This window comes from Ochotona princeps, chromosome 25 (genome assembly GCF_030435755.1).
Source record: "Ochotona princeps isolate mOchPri1 chromosome 25, mOchPri1.hap1, whole genome shotgun sequence".
NCBI classification, from domain to species: domain Eukaryota; kingdom Metazoa; phylum Chordata; class Mammalia; order Lagomorpha; family Ochotonidae; genus Ochotona; species Ochotona princeps.
In genome coordinates, this window is record NC_080856.1 from 23,881,096 (window position 1) to 23,901,837 (window position 20,742).

The 20,742-nt window shown below is 43.4% G+C and overlaps 1 protein-coding gene across 1 annotated transcript; it reads left to right on the forward strand.

Annotated features, from left to right (window-relative positions):
- Positions 1 to 597: 597 nt before the first annotated feature.
- On the forward strand, positions 598 to 20,206 carry XRCC2 (X-ray repair cross complementing 2). Its single transcript, XM_004594395.4, has 3 exons — positions 598 to 753; positions 8,583 to 8,664; positions 19,394 to 20,206. Exons 1-3 carry the CDS (start codon positions 715 to 717, stop codon positions 20,113 to 20,115), a joined length of 843 nt encoding a protein of 280 aa, XP_004594452.2. The 5' UTR covers positions 598 to 714; the 3' UTR covers positions 20,116 to 20,206.
- Positions 20,207 to 20,742: the final 536 nt, after the last annotated feature.

Consider the following 20,742-nt stretch of genomic DNA (forward strand, 5'->3'; position numbering starts at 1 on the left):
CCGGTTTTGGCCAAGTAAACAACAGATACAGCTGTTAGGTTTTCAAAACATTTTCTAACGTAAGAGCTTGTAAACCATTCTGATATACCATAAGCCCAGAACTTAACCTGGGTTTGGTATATAGTAACTATTCTCTCACATATTGCAAATAAACACATTTTTTATTCGATCTACAAAGATATGCATTAACGAATGGGCACCCTAGCCACAGTAATGGAATTACTCTGCCTTTTAAAAACTTGAAAAAAGCCCTGAACTCCTCACATAATTTTTAAAAACTCCTTGTAAATTTTCTGTCCCTTTAGCTTTTTTCCATTGGACGCATTACGACAGCACACACGGCCAGTCAGGGACGTTCCATCCAGCAATGGAGAAAAGAACCGGCTTGCTCAGGCAAACGTAGTTTAAAAAAAAAAAAGCTTAACGACATTAAGTACAAGTACACGGGGACCAAACGGCAGTACGGCTGCTAATTGCTTGAGCAAAAAGGAAACCCAGCAAGCGACACTCCGTCTCCAAGGAGACGGCGGAGCGCGCGGGCCGACGCGGGGCGCTGACGGCGCGCCGGCGCATGCGCCCTCCTCGCCGCCGGCCCGGCGCAGTGCGCACGCGCCGCGGGCAGCTTGCCGCCGCGTCTGACTGGCCTCCGTGCTGTGTGTCCATGGCGCTGGCAGCGGGAGCACAGAGTCCCTCTCGCGCCGAGCCTTCGGGGCCATGTGTAGTGACTTCCGTAGGTCAGAGTCTGGGACCGAGGTGAGCGCTGTGGGGCTGGGAGCGAGGTCGGGGCCGCGCGGCCTGGGGACGGACACGGAAAGGGGCTCCGCCTCAGCGCCCCAACTCCCGCCTTGTGGGACCCGGGAGTCTCCTGAGGTGGGAGGTTCCAGCAGTGGTGGGGGATCTACGAGGCTCCCGGACATAGGGAAGCGGTGCACTGCTGGTGTTTACTTCACCGTCTCGCGGTGGTCCATGTGTTTGCTCGTGGCAGCCAGCGCGCGACATACCTTCCCAGTGTCTCCCTAGAGGCACACCTGCCGTGTGATACCCTTACGTAGAACACTTACTGTCTTAATCACAGACACATCTGCCATGAAAGAAGGGAGGCTGCTGCACAAATTAAAATGCTCCTGACTTTTGGCCCAGCAGTTAAGAATGCCCTTTGAGACGCTGCATCCCATGTGGGAGCATCCGACTTGCTTCCACACCCTCTCCTGCTCCCAGTCAGGGAAAGCAGCAGTAAGGGCTGTCAGGCCTGGCTCCTGGAACCTGTGTGGGAGACCTGGGTCCTGGCTGCTGTCCAACCAAACCATCTATGAGATTTGGACACTGAACGCAAGATGGGAACTTGTCCACTCTTTGCCTCCCCTCATAATAATTGTTTTTAAAGATTTATTTATTTTTATCGGACAGTCAGATTGACAGAGAAGGAGAGACAGAGAGAAAGCTCTTCCATCCTCTGGCTCACTCCAAAGGGTACGCAATAGCTGGAGGTGAGCCAGTCCGAAGCCAGGAGCTGCTTCCAGGTCTCCCATGCGGGTGCAGAGTCCATGGATTTGGGATGGCCTCCACTGCTTTTCCAGGCCACAAGCAAGGAGCTGGATGTAAGTGGAGGAGCCGGGACATAGAATTCCATATGGGATTCTGGTGGGTGAAAGGCAAGGACTTTAGTAATTGGACCATCACACCCGGCTCCCAAATAATTGTAAAACATTTGAAGTTACAATCTGTGTAGCAAAACCAAGCTGCCCAGCAGAGGAGTTGGCATAATGGAAGACTAGCTGCAGGAAATAACTTGAAGTTTGGGGAGGTTATTTGAAAAAAAAATCTTTTTGTTAAAATGTGCTGTATGTCCCTATGCATATAGACCAAAGATGGACTCCCAGTGAAAGAATTGAGAATATCCTAACAGTATGATGATGGACTCTGCCATTGTCCATGCCCCTACATTGTCAGGAAACACTCAGTAACAGCATGATGGACTTACGACTGTTGGTGAAGGACACCCATTGTAAAACTAGAGGGGAAATCAATGGGGTGTGGGAGGGAGGGACTTTAGGAAGGAGCACGGTCACTCCAGATCCTGTGGAACTGTGTCATAAAACAAAACAAAGCAACACATACACACAAAAAAAGAAAATATATTTTGTTATGGGTAGGACTTAGAATATAAAGGATTTTTGAATACCGTAGCAGGAAAGTGGATTGAGGTTTTATCTTGGTTGTTTTAAAATAATATTCATGGGCCTGGCGCGATGGCATAGTGGTTAAGGTCCTCGCCTTGCACACCCGGCATCCCATATGGGCTCCGGTTCTAATCCCAGCGGCCCTGCTTCCCATCCAGCTCCCTGCTTGTGGCCTGGGAAAGCAGTCGAGGATGGCCCAGTGCATTGGGACACTGCACCCGCGTGGGAGACCCGGAAGAGGTTCCAGGTTCCCGGCTTTGGATCGTCGCGCACCGGCCCGTTGCGGCTCACTTGGGGAGTGAAACAACGGATGGAAGATCTTCCTCTCTGTCTCTCCTCCTCTCTGTATATCCAGCTTTCCAATAACAATAAAATCTTTAAAAAAAAAAAAAAGATACCAGCGTCATAGGCAGCAGCTTTACGTGCTATGCCACAATGTCGTTCCCCTGAATGATGTTTTAATAATTGTGCCAAATGCTTGCTCCAAGATCTTTTTGTTTCCACTAGGACCAGAGAACACTATATGATTCGTTTTTAAAAATTTTTTGAGATTTGCGTTATCGCCTGTATATCTCTGTCTTGATGAATGTTCCACAGGCAGTTGAGAAAATTGTGTATTATGCTGTTGTTGCATGAATTGCAATGTTTATGCGCATAGAGCCTGTTGGGTGGAGTGTGCTGTTCAGATTTCTTACTGGTTTTCTGTGTGGTGGGTATGTCATTTGCGAAGAGGTGGGTTTGGAATTCCGACTGTAGTTGTGGATTTTTGCTTCTCCTTTCAGTTCCGTTGGTTTTGCTTCGTGTATTTTGAGGTCTATTTGATAATATATACTTGAAGGATCGCTAGGTCCTTCTGATGGATTGCTCTTTTGATCGTTATGCAGTGTCCTTTGTCTGTAGTAATTGTCTTTGTTCTGAAGTCTACTTTATGAAATATTAATGTGACAATTCTGCCATTTCATCAGGTCTCTATTGAAAATAATATATGCACTGATCTTCTTGGAATCGTTTCCTTTCACAACAGAATAATAGTTTTGTTCCTGTGGACAACTTTTTTACTTGGGATAGAAGATCCCATCCACCCTCCCCAAGGACGGCACTCCTGCAGTTCATCCCATGCAGGGGGTTGTTTTTTTCTGCCTTCTGCATCTGCTTTTCTTCCAGTTTGTTTCCGTCCTTGATACGTAGCTGCTGCAGCAAAGTGCATTTGTACTCTGTCGCTGCTTCCTTACCTCCTAGTAGTGCTTTAGCTCACTGTATTCTGCCTCTCTCTGTCTGACTCGAGGTCCTCCCATCAAAGTTCTCAATGGCCGTTATATTGCCAGTGCAACACTCATTCTTTGTCTCCATCGTGCTGGGCCTTTCTCTCTTAATTTCAGACCTACTTAAAATATCTTCCTCCCTCATGACTCTTTTTTTTTTTTCTAAGACTTATTTTCATTGGAAAGGCTGATATACTGAGAGAAGGAGAAACAAAGATCTTCTGTCTGCTGATTCACTCCATAAGTGGCTGCAACGGTCAGAGCTGAGCCCATCCAAGAGCCAGGAGCCAGGAGCCTCCTCTGGATCTCCCATGTGGGTGCAGGGTTCCAAGGCTCTGGGCCTTCTTCAACTGCCTTCTCAGGCCACAAACAGGGAGCTGGATGGGAATTGGGGCCACCGGGATTAGAACTGGTGCCCATATGGGATCCCAGTGTGTGCAAGGTGACGACTTTAGTCGCTAGGATACCATGCCAGGCCCCCTCGTGACTCTAAAGAGCCTGCCTCTGTCAAGGTTAGGTCCCATAAGTAAGAACATTAGAGCTATGGGAGACGGGAAGGGGCTCTTGCCTTTAAAATTATCCATTAGAAAGGTGTCCTTGTTGAGGAAGAGAGAGAAAGCAAGGGAAAATACACTGAATGTCTCTCCAGCAGGACTCCTCCCTTCCTAATGGAGTCACTGGTGTTCTATCATCAGAAACCTCCTGCAATTCTGATTTTATGCTTTCTTGCCTCCTGCTAGGATTATGCATGTACTCGATTTCTCTGCATGAAATTTTGAAGCACAGTCTATTATAAATTCCTAATGAATTTCGGTTTTGAATATGCATTTAGCCTCCTTTATTTTCTAGTTTTTAAAAAAGATTTATTTATTTATTTGAAAGGCAAAATTACTGCCAGAATGAGATAGGGAGTGAGCAAGGGAAAGAGAAAGACATCTTCCATCTGCTGGTTCACTCCCTAAATAGCCACAATGGCCAGGGCTTCACCGATCCAAGGCCTGAAGCCAGGAATGTCTTCCAGGTCTTCCAGGTGGTTGCAGGGCCCAACAACTTGGGCCATCCTCCACAATCCCATGCACCTTTGTAAGGAGCTGGATGGTAAGTGGAGCAGCTGAGAGTCCAGCCGGGGCCCAAATGGGATGCTGATGCCTCCAAAGGTGGAGGATTAGGTTACTACATCACTGTGATGGCCCCTGTTTCTTTTCTTTCTCTTTCTTTTTAAGCTCCCACAAATTAGGGGAAGCAAAGGGTATTTGTCTTTGTTTGGGCTATCTCAGTCAACATAATGTCTTCCAGTTGAATCCATTAGGCTGCAAATGATAGAATTTCATTCAGTTTAGTAGCTGAATAATATTTCATTGTGTGTGTGTGTGTGTGTGTATATATATCACATCACATTCGTTATCCCTTCATCAGATGAGAGACACTGTGGTTCATTCCAGTTCCATGTCCTGGTTTATTCCTCAGATGGTTGCAATGGCCAGGGCTGAGTCAGGCCAAAGCCCAGAGCCAAAGCTTCATCCATTTCCCATGTGACTATCAGGGATCCAAGTACTTGGCTATCTTCCACCACTTTTTCAGGAGGATGAGCAGGAGCTAGATCAGAAGTGAAGCTTCTGACCAAAGCTAACAGTCATATGGGATGCTTATGTAACAGGCAGCCCTTGCAGTGCTGCCCTTGCAGATTTTCTTTTTAGATTTATTTTATTTTTGTTGGAAAGTCAGACATACAGAGGAGAGAGAGAGAAGAAGATCTTTCATTCACTGATTCACTCCCCAAACAGCTGCAACAGCTGATATAAAGCCAGGAGCCAGAGCATCTTCTCGTCTCCCACGTGAGTGCAGTGTTCCAAGGCTTTGGGCTGTCCTCCAGTGCTTTCCCAGGCCACAAGCAGGGAACTGGATGGGAAGCGGGGCCACTAGAATTAGAACCAGCACCCATATGAAATCCCAACATGTGCAAGGCGAGGACTTTAGCTGCTAGGCCACTGCGCTGGGCCCTGACAGAATTTTTTTAAACATTTTATTTATTTACCTTTTTTTCTCCACAATACAGTTTTGTAGGTATAGGAATTCATCTTTTCCTTTTCTCTTCCTCCCTCCCCTCCTGCCATTCCCCCTCCCTTATTATCACAATAGTATAGCTGTTTAGTACTAGTTACAAGTTAAGCTTTGATATTTAAATGCTTAAAATTTTATTTATTTATGTATTTGAAAGACAGTATTATGGGCTGACACTGTGGCATAGCTGGTTAGGTTGCTACCTGCAGGGCCAACATCCAATTTGGGCACCGGTTCAAGTCACTGCTACTCTCTCTGATTTAGCACTCTACTAATGTGCCTGGGGAAGCAGTGGAGCATGGTTCAGTTGCCTGAGCCTCTGTACCTATGTGGGAGAGCCAGAGCTTCTGTCTGAAAGAAAGGAGGAGAGACAGAATAGAGAGAGAAAGAAAGCAAGCCAGGTAGAAAGAGGGAGAGACAGAGATCTTCCACCCGTTGGTACACTCCCCAGGTGGCCAAAAGAGCTGGACCTGGGCTGATCTCAACCTAGGAGCCAGAGCTTCTGAATCTCGCATTTGGCGTAAGCACTTGAGTTACCCTCTGCTGCTTTCCCAGGTGCATTAGCCAGGAACTGGAGCAGAAGTGGAGCAGCAGGACTTGGACCCGCGTCTGTACTTCCTGCCAGCATTGCAAGCGGCACCTTTATTCATGTTTCTGTGTTACTGCCTTGATTACAACAGGTGCTAGCAGTCTTGCCAACTGTTGCCTTTAAACCATTCATGTAAATGTGCACCTAAGTGAAAAAAGCAAATAATGTCTTCTTCATTTTTAACATTTTTTCTGAAAACAGTTTTGACCGTGAATATTCCTCCAAAATCCCTGCACAAGCTCTGTGTTGGCTGTTGTGGTCCAGTGGCCTGGGTGAGACTGCTGTTTGAGACCCCCAAGTCCTGCATCAGTCTGCCTCCCACTTCCAGTCCAGCTTCCTGCTAATGCACCTGCCAGACCCTGGATGATGGTTCTTGTGCTTGAGTTCCTGACCACCTGTGCGGGAGACCCGAATGGAGTGGCCCAGCTCTGGCTCTTGCAGGCATTTGGGAAGTGAGCATTGGATGAAAGATCTCTTCCCCTCCCTCTCCCTTTCAAATACATAAACAGAGAAATTTTGAAAAAACACTGTATTTTTACCTGCTTTTGTAATACAATCCCATCTTCTTGGCACCTAGTATAGGTTGATGTCTTCCTGTTTGTGGTCTTCATTTTATCTAGTGCAGGCAAATACATTTGTGTTTGTAAGTACAAGTGTGTTTAGTGCAAAGGTGCATGGTACAATTCAGAATTTGTTCCTTTATTAAACTCTTTCATCACTTTGGGAAAATTTTCCTAAATTTTTACTTGCAGTAAAAATGCAAATAAAGGAGAACTGCTTTCCTTGCCTTTGGGGCTATACTGTGTTTTTCTTTCTCTTGTGATGTGGACGGATTGTTAAACCTGTGCTGCATCCCTAGGGTCTTGATCATCGGCTTTGGTAATCCTACCCTCATTGACATTTGAGTTGTCACCCAGTTCTGCTGCCTGCTGTCCTAACTACTTCTGTCATAGTGCGGGCACGTTCATGCAGGTTAGCACGACGGACGCCAGCCTTCTCTCCACATACATGGTTACTCTCCTCCTGTCTTATTTCCTAGTAGCCACCAAAGCCATCTGTTTGATACTAATAGAGTGCTTACTCTGCCAGAAACTAACTCAGCAACCTCAGGAGGAGGCAGTTACCTACACTTTGCAGATGAGAACCTAAGGCCCAGAAAAATACCCTGGCAAGTCCTACTCTGGAGTCCAGCTGTCTCCTAACTGTGCACGACTGCTTCTGAGTGCTTCACTTCAAACCACTGGCTGACTGGCTGTCATCAGCAAGCCAAAAACAAGCATCTACACATGTCCCTCCAAGGCCTTCTGTTCCTAACTTGTGTTCTCTTTTAGGGCTTACTGTCCCTGGTCTCTTTCAGTTCAGCATAGAGTACCCCAATGGCATGTTGTTTATAACCTCTGTTCTCTGGCTACTGTTGTCCCCTATACCTCATGGGTCTGTGTCCCAGCCACCTCACGGCTTCCTACTGACCCTTTGAGATGTTTCAGGTGGAGCCCCTCATTGTCTTCCTCTACCCTTTTTCCACTAGACGTGGAGCTGACACTAGACTGTGGCACACTAATTAAAGATTATAACTGTACAGGAGGTATCATGAGTACAGTTAGAAGGATAAAGTGTAAGGAAGGCAAATTGTGTGTGATTGACAGTTTCTCCTATATCCTAAACCAGACTGTTCATCTAAAAGCAAAGATTCATACCATCAATTTTTGGTATATAAACAGCAAGTGAAAATGTTTTAGGGATGAATGAATGTGACATCATGTCGCTGTCCCGCAGCGATGGACTTGGTGCACGGAGCCGATAATAACACACGTGGACCCTGACTGATGGTCAAAAGCCGTAGTTTATTAGTGTTATCAAACTTTATACACTGAGGGTCATACAGGATAAGGGAGGAAGTATTGAGCTCATCAACAAAACCATCAATGCTTTTGTTTGGAACTCTTTTGTCTTGTATATTCCACCAGGTGTTCTCATATACATACTCTCCACTCAACTGTTCTTATGCAAATGATATCCAATAAGGTATACAAAAGGTAGCCATTTGGTTATTCTCCAAATATTATCCAACCAGCTGTAATCCTGTGCTCACTGACCTTCTATGGTCACAATGTCCTCCTACAACATCACTTTTTTAAAAAAATTTTATTAGAAAGACAAATTTACAGAGAGAAAGAGAGAGAAAATCTTCCATCTGCTGGTTCACTCCCTAAGTGGCTGCAACGTCCAAAGCTTAGCTGATCCGAAGCCAGGAGCTAGGAGGTTCTTCTGGGTCTCCCACGCAGGTGCAGGGTCCCAAGGCTTTGGGCCGCCCTCTACTGCTTTCCCAGGCCACAGCAGGGAGCTGGATAGAAAGTGAAGCTGCCAGGACATGAACTGGTGCCCATATGAGGTGCCAGTGCTACCAGGGGGAGAATTTGTTGAGCCACTTGCCAGCCCCTAGAATTTTTTAAGTAATGAGTTTTCCTTCTCTTTTTTTTCCTTTGTCAGCTGCTTGCCCGACTTGAAGGTAGAAGTTCCCTGAAAGAAATAGAACCATGCCTGTTTGCTGATGAAGAGTCACCTGTGTGTGGTAAGAACGCAGCCTCAAATAAAAATACAGTGTCATAGGTTGTCTCATAAAACAAGTTTTTTTCTACATGTTTGTAAGCATACATACTCCAACAAAAGGTAATATAAAACTATACAATTAAAATATGAAAAATAGATCATGACAAAAGTTTTGCTTATCTATAGTAAATCTTCAGAATTTGAGTACTTCAGAAAATTCATGGAAAAATGAAGTTGAAAGATCAATTTGCATATATTTTTTAATTTGCTTTATTTCAAAGATAGTCATAGAGAGAGGTCTTCTGTCCAGGGTTCACTCTGTAAATGGCTACAGCAGCTTGGGGCTAGTTCGAGCCCAAACGAAGAGCCCAGAATTCCATCTGAAACTCCCATGTGGGTGGCAGGGGTCCAAGCACTTGGGCCATCTTCTGCTGTTTTCACCTGCCCTATAATAGGGAACAGGGTTGGAACCAGAACTAATATGGGATGCCGGCATTGCAGACAATGGCTTAACCCACTGTGCCACAATGCAGACCCTGAAGATAAGTTTAACTTGGTATAAAAATTTAAAGTAGTTGTATGGTTTCTTTGTAATATACATTTTTGCATGAGCTTTTTAAAGATTCCTTGTACATTTACCTTTCTATTCTATTCCCAACATGCAATATTTATGAGAGTAGCACTGTTACAGCCTTTTTGATTCTTTCTGTTTAGAAATTTGTAGAATTACAGAAAGGTTCTTAGGTATCCACTCGTTCTTTTAGTATTTCTAACCAGGGAAAATATGGAAGATATGTGTTTACTTGTTCTATTAGTATGTCCACATAAGGGAGCCCTTACAAAGGAGATAATGTGCTTTGATTATCTTTTGTTTCTTTTAATTCAATGGCTTTATAGAGATATAATTTATCCATTTAAATGTATATTTACACCTCACCACAATTGGTAATAGGAAATTCTCAGTACTGGTAAAGAAAACACCTGTTAGTGGTCACATGGAGCCAGGAGCTTTTTCTGGGTCTCCTGTGTGGATGCAAGGACCCAAGAACTTGGGCCATTTTTCACTGCTTTCCCAGGCATATTAGGAGGAAAGTAGATTGAAACTGGAGCAGCTTGGACAAGATTGTTGTCAGTAGAGGTGCCGGTGCTGCAGGTGCTGCGATGGTGTCGGCCCTGCATAGCCTTCTCACTGATCATGTGGATGCAAGTTCACTCCTTTTCATTGTGGAGTATCTCATTGTGTGAGTAAACCACAAGCTTTTCTGGGGATGCCCTCAGTTCTCTTGGTGATATTTAGTACAGTGATTCCTGGATCATTTGGCAATTTTACTGTAAGAAACTTCCAGACTTTTTTTTTTAAAGATTTATTTATTTTATTACAAAGTCAGATATACAGAGAGGAGGAGAGACAGAGAGGAAGATCTTCCGTCCGATGATTCACTCCCCAAGTGAGCCGCGACGGGCCGTTGCGCGCCGATCCGAAGCCGGGAAACCAGGAACCTCTTCCGGGTCTCCCACGCGGGTGCAGGGTCCCAAAGCATTGGGCCGTCCTCGACTGCTTTCTCAGGCCACAAGCAGGGAGCTGGATGGGAAGTGGAGCTGCCGGGATTAGAACCAGCGCCCACATGGGATCCTAGAGTGTTCAAGGCGAGGACTTTAGCCGCCAGGCCACGCCGCCGGGCCCTTCCAGACTGTTTTTTAAATAGCTTTGTATCTTGCCACCGGCAGTAGCAGTATTCCAGTGTTCCACCTTGGTAATAATTGTTATTGTCTTTACATTTCCGCTTGGCTAATGATGTGGAACATCTTAGTGCTTATCAGGAGTTTGCATATCTTCTTGGGAGAAATGTCAGCTCCTTGGCTCATTTTAAAAATTGAACTAGTATATTCTGTGGATTTTCTTCTTACTTTTTTTTTTTATTAAGTTTTATTTTTAAAAGGCATGGTGACAGAGAAAGTCTGTCTTCCATCTGCTGGCTTATTCCCCAAATGCACTCAGCAACCAGGGCTGAGCCAGGGTAAGGCTTGGGTCTCCCATAGGGTTGGCAGACGTCCAGATACTTAGGACATGGCCTGCTGCCTCCGAGACTTGTTAAGAGCAAGCGGGATTGGAAACAAAGGTGAGACTCCACCATGGCAGTGCAGTATGGCATGTAAGCTTCCCACTGTACCCACAGTGCCCACCCCTCTTAGCTGTCATAACCCACTGTACCCATAGTGCGCACCCCTCTTAGCTGTCATAACCCCCTGTACCCACATTGTCCACCCCCTTACCTGTCATAACCCATTGTACCCACAGTGCCCACCCCTCTTAGCTGTCATAACCCATTGTACCACAGGGCCCACCCCTCTTAGCTGTCATAACCCCCTGTACCCACAGTGCCCACCCCCTTACCTGTCATAACCCATTGTACCCACAGTGCTCACCCCTCTTAGCTGTCATAACCCATTGTACCCACAGGGCCCACCCCTCTTAGCTGTCATAACCCATTGTACCCACAGGGCCCACCCCTCTTAGCTGTCATAACCCCCTGTACCCACAGTGCCCACCCCCTTAGCTGTCATAACCCCCTGTGCCCACAGTGCCCATCCCTCTTAGCTGTCTTAACCTACCGTACCCACAGTGCCCGCCCCTCTTTGCTATCTTTAATGGAGTCCAGTGAAGCACAAAAGCTACAGTGTTGTTGAAATTCAGCATTTTTTTCCTGTTATTGCGTGTGTTTTGGTATCATAGCTAAGACGTTATTGTATTATCCAACATTTAGGAAAACTTACAAATTTTATTATTGTTACAAAGCTTTCTTTCTGTTTTTTTTTTTTTTTTTCTGATTGAAGAATGGGCCTGGTATTATTTATTCTAAAGAATGTTCCATATATTCTTGAGAAGATTATATATTATTTTATGATTGGGTCAAGTGTTGTCTATTTGTGTCTCAGTTCTAGTTGTTCAAGTCCTGACTTTCCTTGCTGATCTTTTGTTTAGTTTTATCTATTATTGAAAAGATGTTAAAATTTTTTAAGTATTATTATTGAATTGTCTTTTTCTCTTTAGTTTTGTCATTTCATACTTGATATATTTTAGGGCTTCATGTATTGTTGGCGTAAGTTTACTGTTGTATGTCTTTATGCTGGTTGACCCATTTATCATTAAAAAGGCTGTTTTGTCACGTTGTTCCCACTGAGGTGGCTGTAGAAAGTAAGACGCATAGGTGGAGATGTTGAGAAACTGGCACTCTTGTGCAGTGTTGGAAGTGTAAAATGTTATAGCCGTAACGGAAGGCGGCATGGAGACTTCTCAAAAAAAAAAAAAAAAAAAGAAAAGAAAAAGTGTGATCTGGTAATATCTCTTGTGGGTGTATGTCCAGAAGAATTGAAAGCAGGATCTTGAAGAGATAACTCACTCATATTCATTAGCAGCATAGCTCAGAACAGCAAGAGGTTAAAATAACCCAAATGTTTATCAGTAACTGAATGTACAAGCAAAGATATATTCATACAATGGAATACTACTCAGCCTTAAAAAGGAAAGAAATGTTCGTGTTAAAACCTGGAATATCTTCCTTTCTGTCTCTCTTCCTCTTTGTGTATCTGACTTTGTAATAAAATAAATAAATAAATCTTAAAAAAAAAAAACCGGGCCCGGCGGCGTGGCCTAGCAGCTAAAGTCCTCGCCTTGAACACTCTAGGATCCCATATGGGTGCCGGTTCTAATCCTGGCAGCTCCACTTCCCATCCAGCTCCCTGCTTGTGGCCTGGGAGAGCAGTTGAGGACAGCCCAAAGCTTTGGGACACTGCACCCATGTGGGAGACCTGGAAGAGGTTCCTGGTTTCCCGGCTTCAGATTTGCGCAGTACCGTCCATTGCGGCTCACTTGGGTAGTGAATCATTGGACGGAAGATCTTCCTCTCTGTCTCTCCTCCTCTCTGTATATCTGACTTTGTAATAAAAATAAATAAATAAATAAATCTTAAAAAAAAAAATAAAACCTGGAGTAATGCTAAGGACAATAAGCTAAGCGAAATAAGCCAGAAACAGACAAGCTGGGTGTGACCTATGATTTCTAAAGTGGTTACATTCATAGAAACAGTAGGATACTAGTTACTTGGAAGAGGCTGGAGAGGGAGGGGGCAAGAGGGAGGAGAGGTAGTTGTCTCATGGATGCAGAGTTTCAAATGTGCAAAGTAAAAGGCTTTAGATATTCGATCACACCACTGTGAACTTACTGCTAATGTCCTGTAAACATAAGTGGGTTAAGGTGTGGGGTCGGTGTTTGGTGTAGCAGTTAAGATCCTGGTTGGGATGCGTACAACCCATATTGGACTACTTAGATTTGAGCCCCAGTTCCAGTGCTGATCCCAAATTACTGCTAGTGCAGACCCTGGGAGACAGAGTGAAGGTGCAGGGAATTGGATTCCTGCCATCAACACGAGAGACCTGGACTGAGTTTCTGTCTCCTGGGGTTGACCTGGCTTTGTCCTGGCTGTGTGGGTATTTGGGGAACTGAACCTTTGCATAAGAGGTGTGTGTGTGTGTGTGTGTGTGTGTGTACATAAAGGGAAGTTTTTATATATTTTCTTCCACAATAAAAAAAAGAAGCCCTTTGACTCTAATGCTAATTTGGCCTTAAAGTCTATTCTATTTGCTGTTAGTACGGCCACATCAGCTCTCTTTGGATATTGTTTGTGTAATGCATCTTTTTGTTGTTGTTGTTCTGTTATTTTTAACCTATTTTTGAGTTGGGTTGTAAAGTACATTCATTGTAGATAGCCTATAGTTGGATCATGTTTTTTTTTTTTTTTAATTTTTGTTCTGTTGATAACTGGCTTTTTATTGGACTACTTAATCCATTTGTATTTGATGAAACTACTGATAAAAAGCTTATAGTCAATGTTTTGCTGTATGTTTTATATATGACTCTTTTTCAAAGATTTGTTTATTTTTTATTGGAGAGGCAGATTTACAGAGAGGAGAGACAGATGGAAAGATCTTCTATGCACTGGTTTACTTTCCTAATGGCTGCAATGGTCAGAGTTGAGTTGATCTGAATCAAAGCCAGGAGCTTCTTCTGGGTCTCCCAGACGGGTGCAGGGTCCCAAGGCTTTGGGTCATCTTCTGCTGCTTTCCCATGCCACAAGCAGAGAGCTGAATGGGAATTAAAGCAGCCAGGACATGAGCCAGCACCCATATGGGATCCCCATGCTTGTAGGTGGAGGATTAGCCAGTTGAAACATCATGCTGGGCCCTATGACTTTTTTTTTTTTTTTTTTAAAGATTTATCTATTTACTTGAAACGTAGAGTTCCAGAAACAGGAAGGGAGAGAGTCAGAAGTGAATGAGAAAGAAAGCTCTCCTGCCTGCTGGTTCACTCTGTAGCTGACTGTGTGGCCGGAGCTGGGCTGGTCCAAAGCCAGGAACCAGGAGCTTCTTTCGGGCTTCCCATGTTGGTACAGGAACCTAACAATTTGGGCCATCCTCTGTTGCTTTCTCAGGCATATTAGCAGGGAACTAATTTGAGAGAGTGGCCGGGAATCAAACCAGTGCCCATTTGGGATGGCAGTGCCACAGGCTGCAGCTTTAGCGCTGTGGCCCGGGGCTGGCCCCTGCTGTTTTAGGTCCTTTCTGTTTCTGTGTTTTTTCTTTGTTGATTTCCTTTGTGCTAAGTAGGTATTTTTTCGGGTACTGTTTTAATTCCCTTTTGTTTATGTGTCCTCTGTATTTAAAATTATTTTTCTAATTCCCAGAGGTTACAATTAACACCTTCATTTGTAATAATCTAGTTTGAATGATCTAGTTTGAATTAGTTTCAATAGTTTATAGAACTCTATTACAGTTAAGCGCCATTCCTTCTTCCTGTGTTGTTATATAATAGATTGTATTTTTTCATGTCCATCAACACATTTAGCGTTTTTTGCTGAATTAAAAAAATAAAAGGTTGCTTAATAGTTATTTCTTAAATATCGTATGTGAAAATGTTATGGATATGTATACTGCCTAATAAAAGTGACTTGTGAAAAATGTCAGATCTGCTTATTTTATATAAACTAAAAATATGTATATATAAAGATTGATTTATTTGAAAGAGTGACAGTGAGAGAGTAAGACACAGAATGGGATGAGCTGTTCTCTGGTTCACTCCTTAAAAGCTCCCAGAAGCCAGGAATGAAACCAAGTCATTAATAATAAAATATAAATTTTCTTTTCAATATTTATTTTTGTTAGAATTGCAGATTTATGGAGAGAAGGAGAAACAGAAAGATCTTACATCCGCTGGTTCACCCCCAAGCAGTGGCTGGAGCTGAGCGTATCTGAAGTTAGGAGCCAGAACTTTTGGGTCTCCCAGGTGACTGCAGGGTCCTAAGGCTTTGGGCCATCTACTGGTGTTTTCCCAGGACACAAACCTGGAAGCTGGATGGGAATTGGAGCAACTAGGACATAAACTGACACTTATATGGGATCCTGGCAGATGCAAGGCGAGGACTTTAGCCACTGAGCCGTCGCACTGAGCCCAAAAGATAAATTTTTATCAATTACATTAGACAGTAAACTGAAAGGTTTTATTCTCTTTATAGGAAAGAATATTATTTAAACAAATTTTATTAAATAGACATCAGTATGCTGGTTTTTGACACAAATTCTGTATTAGATTATTATAGGAACTTTCAAAAACCAACATATTTAGTCACTGACAAAAATGCTTACTTATGGCTATAGTAAAAACTAAACAAATTAGAGGAGTACTTCATTAGTGCATTCGCAGATGCAAGGCTGGGATTATAAGCATTATTTATCAGCAGCAGTTTATCAAAAATTGTTGCCTCAGTGTCAGTGTCTTATGTTGAGGAAGTAAGAGATTTAGTAGTTCTAAGATTCTCTAATGCTGTTGTGAACATATTTTAAGTGTATTTTTAGGTAGCATTTACTCAGTACCATGTACTAATTCATTACACCTTCAGTACTGTAAGGATCACAGTGTGCAAATTCAACATATTTGTTGTAGAGCTAGAACATTGATACCAAGATGATGTATTTTTTTGGCTTTTCTTTCTTTCCCTAATTTTGAAAAATCTTTAGATTCACAAACTCTTTGACAATCTGTTACCCAAACTCCTTGCAGCATTCTATTTGTAAGAGTAACTGTCAAGGCCAAACCATCCAGATTTTCTGATTTAGTTGAATTTTTTCGAGTGCCAAATGGGAGAGATTTTTTTTTTTTAAAAAAACTACAAGTTGTCAGATTCAATACTTAGGCTGGACAAGAGTGCTATTTTTTGTAACAGCTCACAGAAACATATGAGATAGCGACTTCAAATAAAATTAAAAGAACTATTTCCCTCCATGGAATGTGATTTTTCCAAAATTTGAGCAATTAAGCAATAAATGTTTACAAAAGCAATAAAACTCATTTTATTATTAGACATATTTGTCAGAAATCAGTTCAAGGACCTTAATAATATGTGTAATTTGCATGTTTTGGAGTATTTCTTTTTTAAAAAAAAAAAACCTAGTTGTTTATTTATGTATTTTGAAAGAAAAACAGGGAGCAGGAGACATCTTGCATCAATTGGTTCACTCCCCAGTGTCCCAAAGAGCCAGAGTTGGGTCAGGCTACAGCTCAGCGCTTACAGTGCCATCTGGATCGCCCGTGTGGGTGCAGAGACTCAAACACCTCATCCCATCTTTGGCTGTTTTCCCAAATGCATTATCAGGGAACAGGTTGGAAATTGGAGGAATCAGGACTCAGATCACTGCCCATATGGGATGCCAGCAGTCTGGACAGCTGCGTAAACCGTTGTATCACAATGCCAGCCCCTGAAATAACTTTTTATAACTTTTTATAATTTTTGGGCACCATGTCATAGTATGTATGCTAAGCTTCCACCTGCAGTGCTGGCATCCTGTCTGCAGGTTCTAGTCCCAGCTGCTACCCTTCTTATGGCCTGGGAAAGCGGCAGGGGATGACTTAAGTCCTTAGGGGTCTACACCCATGTGGGAGATCCAAAAAAGTCTCCTGGCTCAGCTCCAGCCATTGTGGCCGTTTGGGGAGTGGACCAGCACATAAAGACCTTCTCTCTGACCCTCCTTCTCTCTGCAAAATCTGCCTGTCAAATAAAAATTAAATAAGTCTTTATAGAGAAAAGAAAAGAAAGGAAAAGAAAAGGCATATTGCCCATTGACGTAGTAGCCATCTTACTTTGTTACAAAATATATTGTGTTGTTTGCAGACTCTGTTGTCTGCCTAAGGGCATATACCTCATTGTTAAGTGACACAAACTGTAGTTGTAAATATCCTAATGTATAATAATCTGTAACAATAGCAAATGAAATAATTCAATGCCTAGATTATGATTTGCTTTGGGCCTGTGAATCCACATTTTAACAGGCTGTTTCCAGTCTAGGGGGTTTAGCCTTGATAAATTATGATACATAAACTCCAAGATTTGGAATGCCTCTGTTTACATTTTGGAAAGTTCTGGAAATGGGACAGTTTCTTCAGTTGTTGGCTTTATTAAGCTTCTGCTGTCTTCAATGAAAGAAAATTACTGGAGCTCATTGAGTTTGAGTCTTGAGTTCAGAGTCATTGATTTTGATTTATAATGCTAGAAAAATAACTTAAAATGCAGCAAACATAGTTCCAACAATAATCAAATAGTAAGGAATAAAGTTTGGAAATGTATAAAGGTGTCTTAAAATAAAGACTGTTACTGACATGTAGGCCCAAGAGCCATGGGTTCTCCTCGTCAGAAATCTGAAGCTGGGCCTGGTGAGAAGGCTCAGTGGCCGCATCCTTACCTTGTGTGTGCTGGGATCCCATATGGGCACCAGTTCATGGCCTGGCTGCTCCACTTCCCATCCAGCTCCTTGCTTGTGGCCTGGGAAAGCAGCAAAGGATCCCTTGGAATTCTGCCCCTGTGTGGGAGACCTGGAAGAAGCTCCTGGCTCGTGGCTTCGGATCAGCTTGGCTCCAGCCATTGCAGCCATTTGAGGAGTGAGTCAGCAAAAGGAAGATGTTTTCTCTTTATCTCACCTTCTCTCCATAAATCTGACCTGTCTTTCCAATAAAAATAAATACAGGACCCGGCGGCGTGGCCTAGCGGCTAAAGTCCTCGCCTTGGACGGGATCCCATATGGGCGCCAGTTCTAATCCCGGCAGCTCCACTTCCCATCCAGCTCCCTGCTTGTGGCCTGGGAAAGCAGCCAAGGACGGCCTAAAAGCTTTGGGACCCTGCACCCGTGTGGGAGACCTGGAAGAGGTTCCTGGTTCCTGGCTTCGGATTGGTGCAGAACCAGCTGTTGCGCTCACTTGGGGAGTGAATCATCAGACAGAAGATCTTCCTCTGTGTCTCTCCTCCTCTCTGTATATCTGACTTTGTAATGAAAACAAATAAAATCTTTAAAAAAAAAAAGGATTCTTTCTTTAAAAAAAAATAAATAAATACTTTTTTTTTTTTACAGTGTGAATCTGGAAACTCAGGAATTGTTCCACTAATAAAGCTTGGGGTTAAGGGAAGTCCAGCAGAATGGCTGCTTCTCTTCACACTGTGAGTGCTGTAGAGGCAGACTGCTGCCCAAGTCCTGGCCACCTGGGCACCTGGGCTTGCCATCCTTAAGCTGCATCTTCTATTTCATGCTCACTGTTTTAACGCGGTTGCTGCTTCTCTAGGAAAGGAAGTAGCAGGACAAAAGTGGCACCTGTATAGGAAAGAATCATGTAGGGGGAAAGCACATTTTAGATTAAGAGATCTCTTATTCCCCAAGACTGCCAGTTTTGTTTTGTTTTTAAAATAAACCCTTTTTGGGGACTGTGACATGGCCAGTTAACTTGTCACCTGCAATGTTGCCATCCCAGAGAAGTGCCTTTTCAAGTCCTGGCTGCTCCACTTCTGATTCAGCTCCCCATGAATGCATCTGGCAAACCAGAGGAAGCTAGCCCAAGTGCTTGGAGCCCTGCACCCCTTCGGAGACCCAGTTGGACTTCCAGGCTCCTGCCTTCAGCCTGGCCCAGCATTGGTCCTTGCAGGTATTTGAGGAATCAACCAGCAGGTGGAAGATCTGTCTTTTCCTCTCCCTGGCTAACTCTGCCTTTGAAATAAACAAAACAAATCTCTAAAAAGGAAAAACAAATATAAAACAACAGCCAAAAAAAAAAAAAAATAATGAATACTTTCCTCTTAAAAGAGAGAAAGGAGAAAAGAAAGAAAAAAGGCTTTAAAATCACTAACAAGCATGTCTTAATGGCTATAGCTTTGTTAACCTGTTGGCTTCTCTTTGAAGGGGAGACTCAGAAAAATAAATCTCTAGCTAGATGCATTTATTACCCCTCCAACAGGGGTCTGAATACTTTAGGCACATAGAATGGATATGGTATAATCAGCTACCAGGTCAGTGTGCACTACAGTGAACCTGTGACACTTTGTTCTTAACTCTCCCAGATCACCATGTGTGAGTGCAGAGGGACCTTCTCTCAGGAGGTCATCCTAGGTGCCTTCCCTTCTTGCCACTGTGTTCTAAATTCCATAGTGTTTAAATCATCGGCTCCTTTCTCAGAGGTGAAATTTAATGATTTACACTTGAATTCTTTTATCTGTTTGTATCTATGTTACCTATTTATACAGATAAATTTCGGCAAGTGAATGATTTTCTTTCATATTCCAGTAAACATCTTTTTAGATTTCTTGACAATTTTTTTCGTTTTGTAGCCTTCTGTTGTGCTGCTGGGTATTGACTGACTGGCATTTTTAAATCTTACACAGGTGATATTCTTGAATTTCATGGTCCCGAAGGAACAGGAAAAACAGAAATGCTTTACCATTTGACAGCACGATGTATACTTCCAAAATCAGAAGGCGGATTGGAAGTAGAAGTGTTATTCATTGACACGGATTACCACTTTGACATGCTCCGGCTTGTTACAGTCCTCGAGCATAGGCTTTCCCAGAGCTCTGAAGACACCATCAAGCACTGCCTCGGGAGGTTGCGCCTGGTGTACTGTAGCAGCAGCACCCAGCTACTTCTCACGCTGTACTCACTGGAAGCCACGTTCTGTAGCCGTCCCTCTCTTTGCCTTTTGATTTTGGATAGCCTGTCGGTGTTTTACTGGATTGACCGGGTCAACGGAGGAGAAAGTGTCAACTTGCAGGAGTCGACCCTGAGGCAGTGTTCTCAGTTCTTAAAGAAACTGGTCCATGAGTATCGCCTGGTTCTCTTTGCAACAACACAAAGCATAATGCAGAAAGCTTCGAAGTCCCTGGAAGACCTGCCTCCCTCCTTCAAAGGGCCCTGTGAGGCAGAGGTGGACTACAGACCCTACCTCTGTAAGGCATGGCAACAGGTGGTCAAACAAAGGATCTTTTTCTCCAAACAAGATGATTCTAAAAGCAGCAACCAGTTTTCACTAGTGTCACGGCATTTGAAAAGTAACAGATTCAGGAAACTCTTTTTTGTTATTACAGAAAGTGGGGTGAAATTTTGTTGAGGCATCTTATAAAATAACCTTTGATCCTGAAACCTCAACTTCTGGGGAAATTTCAGCACACGGTGTATTAAACTGCTACAGTAAAACTTCAGACTACTCTGTGTCTACCTTATTGAAGATAACATGATAATAACAAACTGTGTACTAAGCTTTTTTTAAATAAAACTGAATAAATAATATACATATTGCAACCTAAATAATAATGGACTTTTTTTTTTTTTAAGATTTTATTTTTATTACAAAGTCAGATATACACAGAGGAGGAGAGACAGAGAGGAAGATCTTCCGTCCGATGATTCACTCCCCAAGTGAGCCGCAATGGTTCGATGTGCCGATCCGAAGCCGGGAACCTGGAACCTCTTCCGGGTCTCCCACGCGGGTGCAGGGTCCCAATTCACTGGGCAGTCCTCGACTGCTTTCCCAGGCCACAAGCAGGGAGCTGGATGGGAAGTGGAGCTGCCGGGACTAGAACCGGCGCCCATATGGGATCCCGGTGTGTTCAAGGTGAGGACTTTAGCCGCTAGGCCACGCCACCGGGCCCCAATAATAATGGACTTTTATGATGGTCATATTTTGGGGATTCAATTTAATTATTTAGCTTAAATGTATTTTTAATCTTGCATCATT